This window comes from Acanthopagrus latus, chromosome 8 (assembly GCF_904848185.1).
Source record: "Acanthopagrus latus isolate v.2019 chromosome 8, fAcaLat1.1, whole genome shotgun sequence".
Classification (NCBI taxonomy): Eukaryota; Metazoa; Chordata; class Actinopteri; order Spariformes; family Sparidae; genus Acanthopagrus; species Acanthopagrus latus.
In genome coordinates, this window is record NC_051046.1 from 23,313,914 (window position 1) to 23,332,199 (window position 18,286).

Genomic DNA, 18,286 nt, shown 5'->3' on the forward strand with positions numbered 1-18,286 from the left:
TATTGTATGATGACAGAATGAACCAGCACTCTTGACAACTTTTCTCTCTCTTTCCAGGGCAAAGAACTGAAGAACAGAGAAACACAAAGATGCCTGGAGATAAAAGACAACAAACTTATAGTACAGGAATGCTCTGGCCAAAGATGGGAAATCCAAAACTTTATCAAAACTTTTTAAGGTATTGTGTGTGGAGCCAACAAGAAGTGCACTTTTCTGCTCGTAGGTCAGTAGATAGTAACACCTGAATGTGTGAAAGGCTGAGACTCCTATAATTATTTAAGTCCACTTTATTTAGGATGGAAAAAGTGAGAGACTGATTTTAAAAAAAAAGTGATTTTAAATTTACTGATTTTCCCTAAAATCATAATTATGGATACAACATGTTATGGATAGACAATAAAGCTGCTAGTAATTCTTATTTGTACCATTTATTGATCTGCCTGGAGGTTCAGAGCAGGAAGGGCTAGCTGGTTAGCATAATGGCTGTTCCCTCACATTCTGTTGATCACTGATTATTTTTTTTTAGCGTTTTCAACTAAAATTCTTACATATTGCCCCTTTAAATAATAATAATAATTTTGGCTACACTGAATTTTCACCATTGCAGCAGTGGTCTTAAAACATCCAACGCTGTCAGTAAGATGTGTTGCTATGACTGTTTTGGAGCAAATTAATTAGTTCTGTAACAGTTGCCCAACTATGCAAATGTTGCTACTTTTGGAAATAATACAATGCAATACTTTGTTGCTATTAGGTAAATTTGTTGATGTTATCTGCTTGTACATTAGTAAGCCTCATCATCTGTTACAGAAGTAACCTTCAAGCAGAGACGGACAGTAAAGCAAATCATAGGGTGAAGGAAACATAGGTCTAAATGAAGTGAAGGCCACAGATTGAGAAAGATGTGGACTGGATGTGCATTTCTGACATTCAGCAGGAATATGGCCTTCTACAACCATTCTTTAGTGGGTGATGGTGTTCCTGACGGTTTAAAGCTACTGTACTATTTAATCATGATATTATTATTTGTATTGTTTATTGTTTACATAGGATTACACTTTTTAAATATGGCTGTTTAAACAGGATTATCCAGGCTTTGGAAGAGTCAACTTGTTCAAAGGCTCATTAACTTATTTGTTCAATAGAACTGTCCATGTGAACTTGAAAATAAATGTGTTCTTTGTCTTTAGTTTTGTTATACAAATTACAGCAAGACATCTGATCACTGATTGGACAGTCCTGTGCAATTTTTGGACAGATACAAAAAACACACCCAATTGTACAAAAATTGTATTAATGTATCTATAAAAAAAAAGGTCATGCATTGTCTTTTTCTCAAGTTTGAGAATCTGTACTTTTTAAAGAGTTATTGATGGATGGTTGGTCAGTGTCCTAGTATCAATGGCTTACACAGTGTTCTGCTTATGTAAAAGACTCAATTGAAAAAATAAAGGGGAGGGTAGTTGCCATATATTTTGTTAACTATCCCAATCCGCTTTCTTACTGGCTGCCAGCAGTATCTGAAGAAGGTATTTGTAATGTTGGTTAAGTTTTGATAGAATCTTACCTAAATATATTGTACTTAAGTCTTGATTGATCTCTAAGCCAAATATTGATTTTAACACTGCTACTATTCCCAGCCAGCAAAGCCGAATTACAGCACAGTCCCAAAATATGTGGAAGTGATCAGCCAAGCTTTTCCCACACCTCCTCCAGCAGTGACCATGTCGCTGTTTTATGTGACTTTTAATCTGGTTTTAGAAAAATACATAGTACAACAGCAGCAGCTGCACTTTGTGCTTAAGCACAGACTATCTAAAGCCGGACTGTCTCAAAAAACTGTTGGTTGGTTTGTTAATTATCTTACCGAGAGGACACAGTGTCTACAGGCATAGGGCTGCACCTCTAACTCGCTCATTGTAAGTAAAGGTGTACCCCAGGGGTCAGTCCTGGGGCTGTTCCTATTCATTTTGTACATCAATGACATTGATCTAAATGTGTCAAATGTGAAATCTCACTTTTATGCTGATGACATTGTATTCTATAGTTTAGCACCCACCCCAGAAGGGGCCCTCTCCCAGTTACAACTTGCTTTTAACACAGTTCAAGAACATTTGTATGATTTAAAACTTGTTTTAAATGCTGACAGAACTAAAGTCATGCTCTCTAATACTCTCTCTAATACAAAAACAAAACCAAAAAACCATCCCTCAATCCTCTCTTCTCACGGTTTGAAGATTGAGTGTGTTTCCAATCACTGATATCTTGGTATATTAATTGATGACTCCCTCTCTTTCGCAAATCATATTCAGCAGCTGGTAAAAAGATTGAAACTAAAACTGGGTTTTTATTTTAGTATCAAATCCTGCCTTTCCTTTAAGTCAAAAAAGAGACTGGTTGCTGCCACTTTTATCTGTTCTGGACTACGGTGATGTATATATGCAAGCCTTGTCTCAAAGCTTACATGCTCTCTGCACTGTGTATCATGGAGCTCTCTGAGGTTCATCACACATCAATAAAGGTCAAATGAAAATTAAGAAAAAAAAATGTCCTTGTTTGCCACTCTGAAACCATTTTATCTTTGGGGTGATGAAAAACCTAATAGTGTTCTTCTACACAAATTCTCTCCATTGACCTGAACTTTAAGTAGTTGCATGTGAATTACACATGTTAAGCCAGTCCTCCTCTGTGAGAGCTATATTGGCTTCCTTTTCCCATTTAGATTTAACAAGATCTAACAAGCTGTCAGTTTTCTGTTGGAGCAGGTTCGTCCATCTGTGCAGGTTTGAAATCACTGACATGTGCCCCCCATCTTAGTATTTGTGCCTTTTTTTTCCAGTTCAATTTTTTGCATTGTTTGAACCAAACTAGTGCATTGCCCGTAGGAAGTATGTATTCCTATAGAAAAGTGGGAGGTGGGAGTGGGAGCTTTATCATGGATGGCCAAATGAGGCTGTGTTTGAAGGTGGGACGTCAGGGATATTTAGGTTTCTTGTGAAATTCGACATTCTTAGGGAATCATTTAACCAGGATGTAATGCCCCGCTGTATCAACGATCTGCCCACAGAGCTGGAAAGTCACTTTATTTGAAATCAATATTGTGACCCCTCTTGCATGCCCATTTCTATAAGAGGAATAAAACATGTTTTTAAATCCTAAATTTTTTATTTTCTCGTGTTCTTTATGAGAGAGGTGGGTTTCTCTTAATTTGATTATACAACCATTTAACGTTAAATACTAATACTATTTACTAATATTACTGATGTGACATTTGTTTTTGGTGGTCTTTTGTGTATCCACTTTATGCTCCCTTATAGAACATAACCATTTAGACTTCTGTCAGTGCAACAAAACATAATCTTGTCTTGACTGCCCAGGCCTTCAATCAATCTGCAATTGCGAACTTACTGTCTTTGACGCACTGTCTTTCTATTCCTCACCAGGTCAGAGCTGAGAAGCTCTGCAGTAACTTTCCACTTGTTGATTAACACATAACTGTGTATGGGAGGGGTGCTTTCAGAGCTTTGGATAAAATCTTTTCGGGTATGTTTCGGGAGGGTTAACTTGACAATGCAATGTGCATATGACTGTGCTGTTGATTGTGTGTTTTGTTCCTCCCTGATTTTGTTTGTGTAAACTACTAAGTCATCGGTGTCTCTGAGTTTTCTTCATTGCTCCTGAATGATCATGCAAGCCGAAATACTCAGCTTGTCGGGTCACACCTCAACAGGTTAAACGTGCTCATCAAGTCAGTAAGAAATCTGTGAAAAGGTTATGCTGAGGAGTGTCACTCTTTGCTAGGGAGTGCATTTTCCATTACAGCCATCCTGTCCATGGCCATGTTTTACTCTATTCGACAACTGTCTCTTTTGTCCAGGATAGCTTTTTAAATTTTAAGACATTGTCCTATAGTATACCATATTCATATTCATTAGAATTTGTAGACGATTCAGTGGTAACAAGTTGTTATGCAGCAAGCTAAAAGTATTAAAATAGAAAAACTTCTAAAATGTCTCCACTTCTTATCTGCCATCCATCCATATGCTCATTGTGTTTAAAACTGTCCCCTTAACTCTACCCTTTACAGCTGCAGAGGTAACAGACTTTTTACATCGCAGATACTGTGACATGTAACATGAACCTTTCCCGCTATGACAAGTCAAAATGTCTGGCTAACAAATCTGCATTTAAGAAAAATGTCTAGCAAATGGTTTATAAAACATTTCATTGTTTTATAAAACAGATGTACCACAAAGGACTCAACTATGGATTTTAAACCCTTGTGTTTTAAAAAATGTCACGACATTTACTGCTAATTAATTCCATCTCCACTGGATATACTCACTGTTTAACATCCTGTGGAAAAGCCTAAAGCATTCAACCATGCTAACGTTATGACTGAACATTTTAAAAAGGATATTAAACATAATCAATTAATTTACACAGTGATAACAAAGAAATAACTGAAAGGTCTGATTTTATGAATAATATTTCCATGTTGCGGGAATCTCTGTCCCAAACAGAATGATACTGTGATATCGCAGTAAACTTTCAAAAATCTACTGAAGAGGTTAAATATACATAAGGCTGCTGGCCCTGACTCCATCTATGGTCACACTTTGCAACACTGTGCTGACCAGCTTAGTGAAGTGTTAACACTATTGTTCCAGATGTGTGTTGAGAATGACCAGAAACCGACTATGTGGAAGACATCCACCATAATGCCCGTTCCTTAAGATAGCAATCCAAGAGAGCTCAATGAATTCAGGCCAGTCGCTCTAACGTCTCTTGTGATGAAGGTGCAATCCAGTGCACATGCAAGGCTTTTATTTGATGATTTTTCCTCAGCTTTTAATAATATGTGAAACATTAGTCTTGTTGTTGGCAACAAAGAAGTTCCACAGAGCCCCTTTCATTTCAACAGAGGTCAGTCCAACTGATCTGGGCACATCTCTCAAAGTACACTTCTGCACACTCTCCCACAGATGAACTGTTCAGTATAGTTCACTATCAAAGGTGATGTAGGGGCAGGGATCATTGAAAGGGTTAACATTATTTTTATAGCACTTCAGGTTCAACGGCCACAACACAACTCCAAGTCATACCTCGGCACAAAATGTGCCTCATATTTTAATTGAACGTCTTGCGTCTTACTTTTATCTACCTGAGCAGATTTTATTGTTGCTCTTACATTTTTTTAACAGTCAGAATTCAGCGAGTATTTGTAAATGGTCATATGTCGCACCTCCATCACTTCAAACACAGGCTCTCCACAGGGCTGTGTCTCTTCTGTTGTGTTATTTATTATGTATACTGACGGCTGCTGGTCTTCCCAAGTGGACAGCCATCTTGTTCAATTTTCAGATGACACGGCCCTACTGTCACTCCTCCAGGGGGCCCAATCAGATCACGGCTGTGCACTGCCTTCATTTGTGGAATGGTGCGATGATAACTACCTGGACTTAAACGTGACAAAAACCAAGGAACCATCCTGATCCTGCTGCATGCACTGTTCATGGAGGAAATGTAGAAATTGTGGAGACATACAAGTACTTAGGTATAATATTTGACTCCAGTTTGACTAAAACACAGAGTCTATTTTGAAGTCCTCCTGTGTATTCCCCTTGTTGCAGTGTGTCTCCCTCTGTCTGTCAGTGTCTTCTCCCCTGTGCTTCCCCCCTCGTTACCTCACCTGGCCTCCTCCCTCCTCTCTCTCTCCTCACCTGTTCCTCGTCTCATCGTTAGTGTCTGGGTTTTAAGTCTCTGCTCTCCCTCTTGTCTTTGTCTGTTCATTGCTTCTGTCTGCTTCTGCTTCTGTTGGTGTGTTCCAAGCTCCTTGATTCTGTTTTTCTGGTCTGGTTCCTTTTTGGCTGGTGGCTGTTCTGCAGCTTTTCTGCATTCATCTCTATACCCTTCCAACATTTTCTGGATGGCATCTTGCTTTTCCTCAAAAGTTTTGAGCTCATTGTCTGGACAAATTTTAGAGATCAAGAATGACAGGGAGAGAGCAAAATGAGCCAGAGGCAAGATCCCTTTTTTCCTTGAGATGAAACATTCTCTTGATTCTGCAGCCCTGATTCAAAAAGAGTTGGTTCTTCTCACTTTGCATATTTCAGGTATTAAATTCATAATGAATGTATACTTACACAAACATAAGGTTTAATGGTTTGAACATTGAAAATCTTGTTTTTGTACTTTTTTTTAAATTGGATATAGATTGAAAATGACTTGCAAATGATCTGTTTTCTTTGTTTTACCCAGCACCACAGTTTTTTGTTTTTTTTTTAAATCAGGTTTTAAGGAAATAAGATGACATTTTTCTGATTCCGAAGGGAAATCAAAATGTTGCATCCAGTCAATCTTATTGCACTGTTCCACCTGTTTCCTCAACATCCATCCTGCTTACCTGGAGTCGGGTTGTGGAGGCAGCAGGTTAGGGTATTTCAGACATCCTTTTTCCCAGCAACACTTTCCAGCTCCTACTGGGGGACCCCCAGGCATCACCGGGCCAGATGGGATGTATTGTACCTCCAGCAAGTTCTGGGTCTGCCCTGGGCGTTCCTCCCAGTTGGTCTTGCCCATACATTTGCAAAGCTTTGCATAATAGAGTCTAAGTCTTACAGCAGCTCACAAACAAATCAAATATGAATATTACATTATATTTTGTAACTCAAATGTTGCACATCTGTTGAAATGAAATACACAGCAGGCCAAAAAAAAATAAATGGAACTATTTATTTAATATTACGACAGCACATCAAGGAGCTTTGTCTGATATGTTGATGACACACATACTAATATTCTCTTTATTTGGCAGCATATAAAACCATTGACAGACTGGTGGTGAAGTCAACTGAGGGGAACTTCAGGCAATCAGGGAAACCTCTGCTCCAATGTGTTTATTTCCTGTTCAACAAAATGTCAATGCCAATTCACTGAAATCACATGATTTACTGGGGTTACCTACATGTAGTGCTGGATTAAATGGAAAAGTAACACAACAAAAGACTGACATAGCACATGATTTGTATTATGTTTATTACTTTAGTTAGGTAGAGTCAGTAGGTGATTTGTTAATTTTTAGCAGGGGGGATGGCCCAATGGGAGCACCACCCTGCCCCGACATACCTATGTACACCTCCCAAAGGACACTGTTGCAGGACACCTTAACCATAACTGTGACATTTCTAGTTCTACAATTCCATTTTATCCAGTTGTCTTCCTTCTCTACCTACTACAATTTTCCTTTCATAACTCTATTAAAGTATTGAGTAAATACACCTTTAAACTGTATGAAGTGGACTGAGTTTATTCAGGCAGGGTTTTCTCATGTTCCCATGTCATGTTACAAAACGCACATGACGCCTTTGAATTTTTTACCATCTAAATTCCCCCATGTGTTGTACTTGGCCCTATACCAGTCTGCCACCTGAACATACTGCATGGAGATGAAGATGTGGAGACTCTTTGATGCGGCGATCATTCATGTATGTACTTGAACAGGTTTAGGCTGAACACCATAATGAGGCACTGCATACTTGTCTGTTAGACTCAGTAAACCTGCAAGACCTGATTGAATTGTTGTCTACTTATTCCAACACACCATCAGAATAGGGAGAGAGTCTACACCCAAACCGCAGGGCCTCTCCTTGGTCTTTTCCAGCCTATGTAGATTGTCATCATGGATTATTAACAACTTTAACAGCATCTTTATCCATTTAACGACAGCAAAGCTACAGCACAGTAAGCTAGGAACACCAGTAATTTCGAAACAGAGAGCGACGTAGCAGTGGTCCAATGGGAGCACCACCTTGCCCTGACACACCTATGTACACCTCCCAAAGGACATTGTTACAGGACACCTTAACTATGATATTTCTATTTCTACAATTACATTTCATCCAGTTGTCTTCCTTCTCTACCTACTATAATTGTTTTTTTTATAACTGAATTAAAGTAATGAGTAAATATGCCTTTAAATTGTATGCAGTGGACTGAGTTTATTCAGGCAGGGTTTTCTCATGCTTCTCACAATACACTTCAAGCAGGATTATCTTAAATTACATGACTCACATGACCCCTTGAAATTTTTTACCATCTAAATTTTTTGAAGAACACACAATGAACATTGTGCAAAATAGTAGAGCCCGACCAACATATTTGTAGGCAAATTTTGTTGGCCAATATTAGCCTATCACAGATATATCAGCACATGTATTGTCTGATATGAAAACCTTTTTGAAAAGTACAAATACAAGAATGGAAAAAGTCAGTCCAGCAGGATGCGTTTCAACGGGGGATAAAACAGCTGGTGTCAGGAAACAGCTACCTCACTAATGGTTAAACTATAAACCAGCACAAAAATGACAATTACTTTATTTGATTAACTTAACATAGCCCACCATGTTCTGAACAGACACACTAAAACACTTACAGAAAGTAACATTTAGTTTTAGAACATAAATAGCAAATTTACTATTAATATTAAACTGTCAGAAACTAATCTCTGAAAAAACTGAAAATAAACATGTGCATCTGCTACAGGTTTTATTCCGCCCTCCGCACAGCATCATACCATGAATGTATGAAGAGAACAAGATTCATAATATAGCAACAATGTTTCAGAAGCAGAGCCTTTTGCCTGCCTGACTTTGTTGATCTGGTAGTTTTTCGTTTTTATTCAATAGGGAGCCTGCACTGGGTGTTTTATTTCGAAAATTGGCCGGATGCACTATGTTGTTCCTCTGTCTCTTACTTCCTGTTGGCGTGATCTGCATTGTGCAGTTTGTTGTGGCTTTCGTCAAAAATAAACCATGGAGCCGGATTTCAAAGCAGCCATGCCTGGCTTGACTCCACAGTGCATGGCATCTGAAGAGATAGACAATCCTTTTTTATATATTTAGATATATATGAAGAAATATTTACTTAAAATGTTGATATGAATTAATTACATTGACATGAATAATGTTTTCTTATTCAGTTTTCTGTCCCTGTCAATTTTTTCATAATCCTTTTAAAAATTGGTGATATTGAGCTTGCCATGCATAAAGTGAGTTGATTTACACTTTTTAAAGCCTAATACAAGTGTCTCAGTTCATTCTCACTAACTACAATTAGACATCTGACACATTCACAACATGCTGGACTGTGAAGCATGTATATGATCAGAACTGTTCCTTAACATGCTTAATGTGTGCTTGGCACATGGGTAACCAGTGTAGAAACTGGTAGCCTTTCTGTTGAGCCTTTGTCTCCCCTTATATCAAAGCATATGCTCACATTCTCTGTCCAACTCGGAGGACCTGAAGGGGGATCTTGACATTTACGTGAAGATGCTTAAACAGCAGAACCCAAATCTGCATATCGCAAGAGTGAGGCGCGACGAGCAGAAAGGCCTCACTACCACCAGGGTCTCTGGATGGAGGGCCCCAAGACTAATAAAACGTGCTGAAAGGCAGGACAAACTGATAAACCGTGTGACGGGTTAGGGCCATATGGTTAACATGCTCATAGCATTAGGTTTCTCTGCAACACTATACATAGATATCATAGCATCAAATGATATTTCTGTCAATTCTGTTAATTTTATTAACTTATTGAATGTTTTCATCCAAAATTCTTACATATTCCCCACTAAGAACGGTAAGCGCAAAGGAGGGGGGCTTGCTGTTTACGTGAACAACAGGTGGTGCAGTCCTGGTCACATTACCATTAAAGACCGCATCTGCAGCCCGGATATTGAACTGTTAGCTGTGGGTCTCTGTACGTACTATTTACCTTGTGAATTCTCACATGCTATTGTAGTGGCTGTGTATATTCCACCTTCCGCTAACCTGATGTCAGCATGTGACGTCATCCACTCCACAATGGCTGGACTACAGACTGCACACCCGACTGCTCTCATTATAATCTCGGGTGACTTCAAACATGTCTCCATTAAAAAGACACTCCTGAAATTCACCCAGTATGTGACCTGTAAAACCAGAGGGGAGAAGACCCTGGACCTGCTGTATGCTAATGTAAAGGATGTTTACACCTCCACGTCCCCTCCCACGCTGGGAAGTTCAGATCACAACTTGGTGCTTCTCACCCCCTGCTATGTGCCTCTAGCGAAGAGGCTGCCTGTAACCACAAAGACAGTCAGTGTGTTTACACGACACTCAAGAAAACCCAGTTACTGGGTTAGTCCGTCTATGATCGGATTTATAAGATGCATGTATACGCCTATATACACCTTAGTCTGACTAAAATCGGATCAGATTTCTCATAGTCGGATTAAAACACCTAGGTTATTCGATTGATAGTCACATTACTCGTGCATGTATACGTTCCATCAGATCGGATCGGATGTTTGCGTTCTGCACAGGCTCGAGATTTTTTTCCCGAGGCTGTGAGCCGGAAGTAGAAGGACGGCATTGTCCCAGCAAGGACTGTGCGTTGTTACCCAAACAACAAGCCTTGGGTAACAAAAGACATCAAAGCTCAGCCAAAAGAAGAAGAGGGCTTTCTGAGGTGGCAACAGGGAGGAGGTGAAGGACATTCAGAGGGAGCTGAATGCAAAGATCAAAGAGGCTAAGGACAGCTACAGGAGGACGCTGGAGAGGAAACTCCAGCAGAATAACATGCGGGAGGTCTGGAGTGGTATGAGGACCATCACCAGTTACAGACCAACTAGCAGTGGAGCTGATGGCAGTGTGGCTTGGGCCAGTGAGTTAAATCTGTTCTTCAATAGGTTTGACACTGCAGCCCAGGCCCCTGCTGGCTCTCCTGTTGGCTGTCTCCAGCCAACAATGCTTCTGTTGCCCCCCACCCCTCCTGATAGCACCTCATCCAACTTTATGAGCCCCTCACATTCATCCCCCACTCCTCACACCTCCTCTGGCTGCCATGCTACCTGCCTTCCTCTTGCTATGGACTCCAACTCTCCACCTCCTCGGCCTGCTCTGTTTACACTGCTTCATTTGAGGAGATAGCTGAGCAAACTCCCCACCGGTAAGGCTGCAGGCGCTGATGGCATCAGCCCACAGCTTCTCAGAGCCTGTGCCCAACAGCTCTGTGGAGTGCTTCATTATGTCTTCAACATGAGCCTGAGCCTCCAGAGGGTCCCTGTGTGTGATATGGAAGACGTCTTGCCTCGTTCCAGTGCCAAAGACGCCGCAGCCCAGTGGTTTCTCAGACTACTCTCAGACTGGTGGCACTGACGTCTCATATCATGAAGAACCTGGAGAGACTTGTCCTGGATCAGCTCAGGCCTATGGTCAGGATCCCCTGCAGTTCGCCTACAAGGAGTTGAGGATGCCATCATGTACCTGCTGAACCGTGTCTACGCCCACTTGGACAAGCCGGGGAGCACTGGGAGGGTCACGTTCTTTGATTTCTCCAGTGCTTTCAACACCATCAGGCCTGCTTTACTGCATGACAAGCTGACGGCGATGCTGGTGGATCCCCCCCTTGTGTCCTGGATCGTGGATTACCTCACTGGCCGACCACAGTACGTGCGCTTGCGGCACTGTGTGTCAGATGCAGTGGTCAGCAACACCGGGGCCCCACAAGGGACTGTCTTCTCTCATTTCCTCTTCACCCTTTACACCATGGACTTCAGCTACCAGACAGAGTCTTGCCATCTTCAGTTCTCTGATGACTCTGCTGTTGTTGATGTATCAGCAAGGGTGATGAGGTTGAATACAGGGCTGTGGTGGATAACTTTCAAAGCACTCCCGTACAGCAACTACTTTCCTGACCTTTAAACTCTGCGTGACGTCATGGTCATCCTGTCGGAGTTTCAGACCCACGGCCACTTTAATCCAATAGGGATGAGGTGAAAGTCTTGGGGATGGGTCATACCTTGAGTTACAATTCTTCACACCTTTTGGGCTTTGGCTCAGTTCCTTTGTTCTTAACTTCCTGAAGTTGATAAGGCCCTAGTAGTTAGGATTTTGATTTTCCTTACAGGCCTTCTCTGTTTGAGCCATGTGGGGTGAGGCCAGTCATGAGCCAACACTAGTTTGAACAAGTAACTATTACAGAGTCTAAATATATATATGTATTATATATCTTAATGCTAAACGCACACACGTTCTAACCCTCAGCTCACTCAGCACATTGGAAATCAGGGTCATTCATTGCAGCAGAAAAAATGGGACAAATGGATAAAGAAAAGTGTCCGCTTCAAAGCCCTACCAGATGTTTCTCTGGAAACGAGCCAAGCTATTTGCATTTCATCCATCTTTTTCAACCATATTTGTCCACTCAATATTACATATAATATCATAAATTATGCATATACATAATGAAGTGATCAGTATCACTGGTAATGGCAAAATCGCAGACTACCTTACATATTAAATGATTTTAAGAGTTATTGCATGATGAGGAGACATTTAAGCAACATTTGAAATGGCTACGTCAAATTTTAACTTATTGGTTCCGTCTTGTAAATACGGCATTAAGTACAATACATTAGAATGTTTCTTTCCATGTAAAAAATGTCAATTTCCCTCCGGCATCAAAAGCCTGTTACTTCATTACATGATTCCCTGTAAACTGTATAAACATTGTGACTACAAACATTCTTAACTATTTAAGCCTACTCGTGGGTGAGTGGGGCATGACACATTTAATCTTATTATATGCGCTATTATCTTATTTATCTATTTCTGTCCTCACGTCGGTTAGGGTTACTTACCATAGAGACTCCAATTCATGACCTCGTAGCTAAATGCTCACTTCATTAATGGTCGCTTGGGGCTATCAACCCCTGTTTGTTTAATTTAATTAACTCTGTATGGGCTCCTGCTAGCATAACATACAGAGACTGCATTTCTTATCTGTATGTGATGCAATTCCACTAGCTGTTTTAAAAGATTGCTCATGTTCCCACCCTTACATGCAAAAGACGTGTTGCACCTGTGGCACTGAGCATTGTCTTCATTGATTCTCATGAAGTATAGACACACTTTGGAACGTCTCCACCACTGCTACTTGGTGCAGGTCTCCATGTCTCTGCCTGTACCTGCGGGTGTGAGAGTGACAGACAGGCAGTGAGAGCCCGCCCCGTCCACGCACAGAACTTCATGCACAATAACATATACTGTATAATGCACACAAGGAAAGCAAAATTATGAAAAAAGATAATATGTCTCCTTTAAAAGGTTCGTGCTTACCACCAGCACAAAAGATGTTATAGTGTTTTCTAAATCATTTTCAACATTCACTCGAATTAATCTGCTGCATAGACAAAATAATGGTTGTATGTTCAATCTGATAAACTTCACTGTTTCCGTAAATACACTCTATGTATTTGATGAATGCATCACACAAAATGAGAAGAACCACAGCATCCCAACTATTTTGGAATCAGGGTTGTACAGAATTTTGTCATTTACAGGACAATGACACTTTTTGAACGACTCATAACAAAAAACCCTACTGTGTGACTGGATTTTTAAATTAAGGAAGTGTATTGCAGTGTATTGTAGTGTGATGTGTGAACGGTCTCTCTGTTCTTCCCATCATGCAGGTCTGAAGCTTTGCTGACACAAATCAAAGCTGACCAAACAATGGTGGTTTCTCCTGTGTCCTGTGTGTGCTATAATAACCTTGTGGTTATTCCATACCTTGCAAAAGCACAAGGCTTTGACCAAAAATTATGATGCATGTATGAGGACTTTTCACCTCAATGAAGGAATGAAAGTGTACGGCGCAAAAAATGTTGAGCTGGAAATTCATGTGAGTTAACTTCACCATCCAACAACAAATCCTAAAGCTGATAAGACTATGACAGGCAAAAGAATGAAGAGTACAGATCCTGGTTTCAGCACAATCCTCTCACATTTGGAAATTTCAGAGGATAAACTACTATTAGCAGCTAGATACATTTAAAAGTAATTAACTACCCAAATGAAACCAAGGAGTAACAAAATTGCTTAAAGAAATAAGGCTGACACCTTGGAAATACTGTAGGCTCATTTACTTCTATAGATAGATGAGATTGACAGTTTAACTTCTGTTTAGTAAATATGAAGCTACTTAGCTTACTTGAAGACTAGAAAGAGTTAAAACATCTAGCCTGACTCTGTCCAAAGGTAACAATGTCCACCTTCCAGCATGTCCAAATTTTACTATTCATCATGTTACAGCTTTTGCTTAAAGTGTACAAAAATCTAAAGTTGTCTAGGAGCAACAAATTCATGTGTTTGTTGGTAGTATGGCAAATGTGATATTTTTAGAATTATGAAGGTTTATTAAGTAAGGGATAATGTATAGAACAGCGGTCATTATCGGGAAAATAAGTCCCGACAGGACGAACCATCATTATGGATACAACATGTTATGAATGGACATTAAAGCTGCTGGTAATTCTTATTTGTACCATTTATTGATCTGCCTGGAGGTTTGAATCAGGAAGGGCTAGCTGGTTAGCATAATGGCTGTTCCCTCACATTCTGTTGATCATTGATTTTTTTTTTTTTTAATTTAATTTTTATTTTTTTTAATTTTTTTTAGTGTTTTCAACTAAAATTCTTACATATTGCCCTTTTTAAATAATAATAATAATTTTGGCTACACTGAATTTTCACCATTGCAGCAGTGGTCTTAAAACATCCAATGCTGTCAGTAAGATGTGTTGCTATGACTGTTTTGGAGCAAATTAATTAGTTCTGTAACAGTTGCCCAACTATGCAAATGTTGCTACTTTTGGAAATAATACAATGCAATACTTTGTTGCTGTTAGGTAAATTTGTTGATGTTATCTGCTTGTACATTAGTAAGCCTCATCATCTGTTACAGAAGTAACCTTCAAGCAGAGACGGACAGTAAAGCAAATCATAGGGTGAAGGAAACATAGGTCTAAATGAAGTGAAGGCCACAGATTGAGAAAGATGTGGACTGGATGTGCATTTCTGACATTCAGCAGGAATATGGCCTTCTACAACCATTCTTTAGTGGGTGATGGTGTTCCTGACGGTTTAAAGCTACTGTACTATCTAATAAAATTATTATTCATTGTTCACATAGGATTACACTTTTTAAATATGGCTGTTTAAACAGGATTATCCAGGCTTTGGAAGAATCAGCTTGTTCAAAGGCTCATTAACTTATTTGTTCAATAGAACTGTCCATGTGAACTTGAAAATAACTTTATTCTTTGTCTTTAGTTTTGTTACACAAAATACAGTAAGACATCTGATCACTGATTGGACAGTCCTGTGCAATTTTTGGACAGATACAAAAAACAGACCTACTTGTACGTAAATATTGTATTTATGTATCTATAAAAAGGGGGAAAGGGGACAGCAATATTTGGGAATTTAGTTATAGATTTACAGAGCATGTGGGTTTGGAGTTCAGAATGGGTCTAGGGTCAATAAAGTTTACTTTTATTGTGCTGAAACAAAGCCCTATGTCATATTTTTATCAATAATTTTATCATTTTGATTTGAAGCTTAAATTTAAAGACTAAAGGACAGCATCTAATGTCTACTTCAATTACTGCTGATCAGTTTTTGATTTATTGATTCATTAGTTTATAAAAATTCTGGAAATAGTTAGAATGAAATGCCATCACAAATGCCAAAAGTGACAGCTTCACAAATTAAAAGGGCAATATAGACCCTGTTCAGACTGCAGGCAGACTGTGGCCCAAATCTGACATAAATCTTGCTGGAACTGTTGGAGCTGCTGGATAGCTACAAAGTAGGTGAAGACGAGCCTGAGACTCTGAGGAGTTCGGCAGACAGCGTGCTGTGTCTGCTGAACTCGTCACTGCGTCATTATTATTGTTCTGTTGCGCATGCTGGTCAGTTCGAAACCGCAAACAGTTCACACTGGAATCTGATATGGGCCACATTTTAAAAGGTAATGTGAACAGCCAAACAAAAAATCGGATCTGAGCAAAAAATCCGAATAGAGAATTAAGACTTGTGGTGTGAATGGGGCTATATTTAGTAGTTTAGTATAGTTTTGGAAAAGATATTCAAACTTAGAATTTTGATATTTACAATACAAACTCCTTGCTAACTCCAGTAAGTTAGACAGGTTTGCTGTTGACGATGAAATGAGTAAGATGTGTGCCAAGGTGCAAGTCTGCAACAGTCTCTAGTGACTCACTGCAATGGATCGGAGGCGATCGATCAGACTGACAGACAGAAAGAACATATCATTGAGCTTGGTGTCTTGGTCTGCTGATTTTTGGGGTTGTTTGTGTATCTGTCAGCCTCAATGTTGTTTGCACACTGAGCACTGGTAACAGAGCTGTGATGTAGGCCACTAGACCTAAGTTAGAGTTATTATAGGGAACTTTCCAGCAAAAAAAGAATTTCTACTTTTGTGGCTGTTGTTCATGTCACTGAATTTATTTTTCAGACAGTAAAACATTTTTGGTTTTCAAAAAGGTGGAAATGTGCAAGTCATGTAAACTTAATTGCAAATAAGTGAACAAAGACCACCAGAATTTGTCAGACTAAATCAGTCCACATGTCACTAGTTACAACATTTTCTCTGTAAGACATCATAGCAAAAATGTATGTGTTAAAAGGCAGTACAAATGTTAGAGCATTACTTTTACTACTGTTATGTTTGTTTCAGACAGGAGGCCCTCTGTTATGGGAGTCTTTGCAGCAGACAGATGCAAGAAACTGGTGGGTTTGATGGTGGAATTCAAGTTCAAAGTGGAGAGAGGTAGATGTGAGTAGTAGCCAACGCTGTTAGGTAACTTGCATTAAAACAACATGCGGCAGAGTTTAATTTTAAATCAAATCAAATCAACTTTATTTATAGAGCACTTTTCATACACGCGCATGCAGCACAAAGTGCTTTACACAAGAAAGACAGAACAATAATAAAGAATAAAGAAAGCCCCTCCCTCCCACCCTCCATACTACACACACACACACACACACACACACACACACTCTTACCACTGGCAATAGGGAGACATGGCAAGGCACAGAGGACAGAGGAAGCGCCACCTTTGGGACCGTCCACACTGGGAGGAGTCACAGGCCGTGCCACTGAGGGCACCAGTGCCCAGGCAGCCCGACCCTGACAGACGACAGCTGGCCAGGCCGAAGGGACCCAAGGACAAGCACCCCCAGCAGCAGCCCAGACACAGCTCCCAGTGTGGAGGACCCCCTTGGGGAAACTCTGGAGTTAAACCTTAAAATCTAAAAACATAAGACAGGATAAAAACCCTGACCAAAGATAAGTAAATGGAGTGAATAGTTTAAAGGATAAAAATATAAAAGATAATAGATAAAATAAAATAGTACCGAAGATAAATAAAAGAGAGAAAATTATTTAAGATTAAAATCATCTTAAAAAACAAGATAGAAGCAAAAACATAAAATGCCGCAAAAGAACAGAATAAGAATTTTAAAATATTAGTTAAAAGCCTGATTAAAAAGGTGCATCTTTAACCTCCCCTTAAAAATATCAACAGTCTCTGCAGACCTGAGGCTCTCCGGCAGGCTGTTCCAAAAGTGGGGGCCATAGTGGCTAAATGCCACCTCACTGTGGCTTTTAGTTCTTGGTTTTGGTTTGGATAAAAGGCCAGTGCCGGAGGACCTCAGGGTCCACGAGGGTTGATATGGTAAAAGCAGGTCAGATAAGTAGGAGGGCGCAAGGTTGTTAAGACATTTAAAAAACAGCAAAAGAACCTTAAAATCAATCCTGAAGCATCAAAAGCATCAAAACCTGAAGATTTGCTTAATCACTTCTGACCATCTGTGTCTTGACTGCCCAGGTGTGGCTGTGTGGACGAAGTGTAGAAGTTGTGCCTTGCTCCAGAATAGCTCACATTGAGAGGGCACACAAACCGTATGCACTTGATCTAATGCCTTGATGGTTGCAGAGATCTGGTTGGATGATTTCAAGGAGAACGTGTTAATATCCTGGAACCTTCCTCTTAAGGTTAACACAATGATTTCTGGAGATCATTTTTACTATATGTGTAATATTATATATTAGATTAATTGGGTGATACTATTTTTAAAGGAGGTATATGTGTTTTTGACATATACCACAATTACTTTATGCTGAACTGAGAGAAGATGTTAAAATGTAACCGATTTTGTGTTTAATGTGAACGTAGGTGTACACCATTTCGTTCCTGCCTAACCCTCCCTAGCTAAATTGAAATTTGGTAAGTTAGTGTTGATCTCATGATTAAAAGGGGGGGATCTGTGAGAGAAAGATCTACAGCCAAGAACATTCTGGCCCCACAGGATAAGATGTCACACGACGTACACAGAATATATCAATTAGGCCCGATAAGTTATAAATGAGG

At 39.8% G+C, this 18,286-nt stretch overlaps 1 protein-coding gene and 2 long non-coding RNA genes across 3 annotated transcripts in view; 2 read left to right on the forward strand and 1 right to left on the reverse strand.

Moving 5' to 3' along the window:
* Positions 1-2,522, forward strand: part of LOC119023866 (probable polypeptide N-acetylgalactosaminyltransferase 8) — a 30,518-nt gene extending 27,996 nt beyond the window's left edge. Inside the window, exon 12 of the mRNA XM_037106112.1 lies at positions 58-2,522. Coding sequence (XP_036962007.1) covers positions 58-177 — 120 coding nt within the window. The 3' untranslated portion in view covers positions 178-2,522. The remainder of the gene's footprint in view (positions 1-57) is intronic.
* A 2,628-nt stretch (positions 2,523-5,150) lies between these two features.
* Positions 5,151-5,805, reverse strand: LOC119023876. Its single transcript, XR_005076357.1, has 2 exons — positions 5,693-5,805; positions 5,151-5,509 (listed from the first exon to the last, which is right to left on the reverse strand). It is a non-coding gene; the product is annotated as an uncharacterized LOC119023876 (long non-coding RNA).
* On the forward strand, positions 5,802-7,123 carry LOC119023874. The gene is made up of 3 exons (XR_005076355.1): positions 5,802-6,116; positions 6,333-6,432; positions 6,818-7,123. It is a non-coding gene; the product is annotated as an uncharacterized LOC119023874 (long non-coding RNA).
* The last annotated feature ends 11,163 nt before the right edge of the window (positions 7,124-18,286 follow it).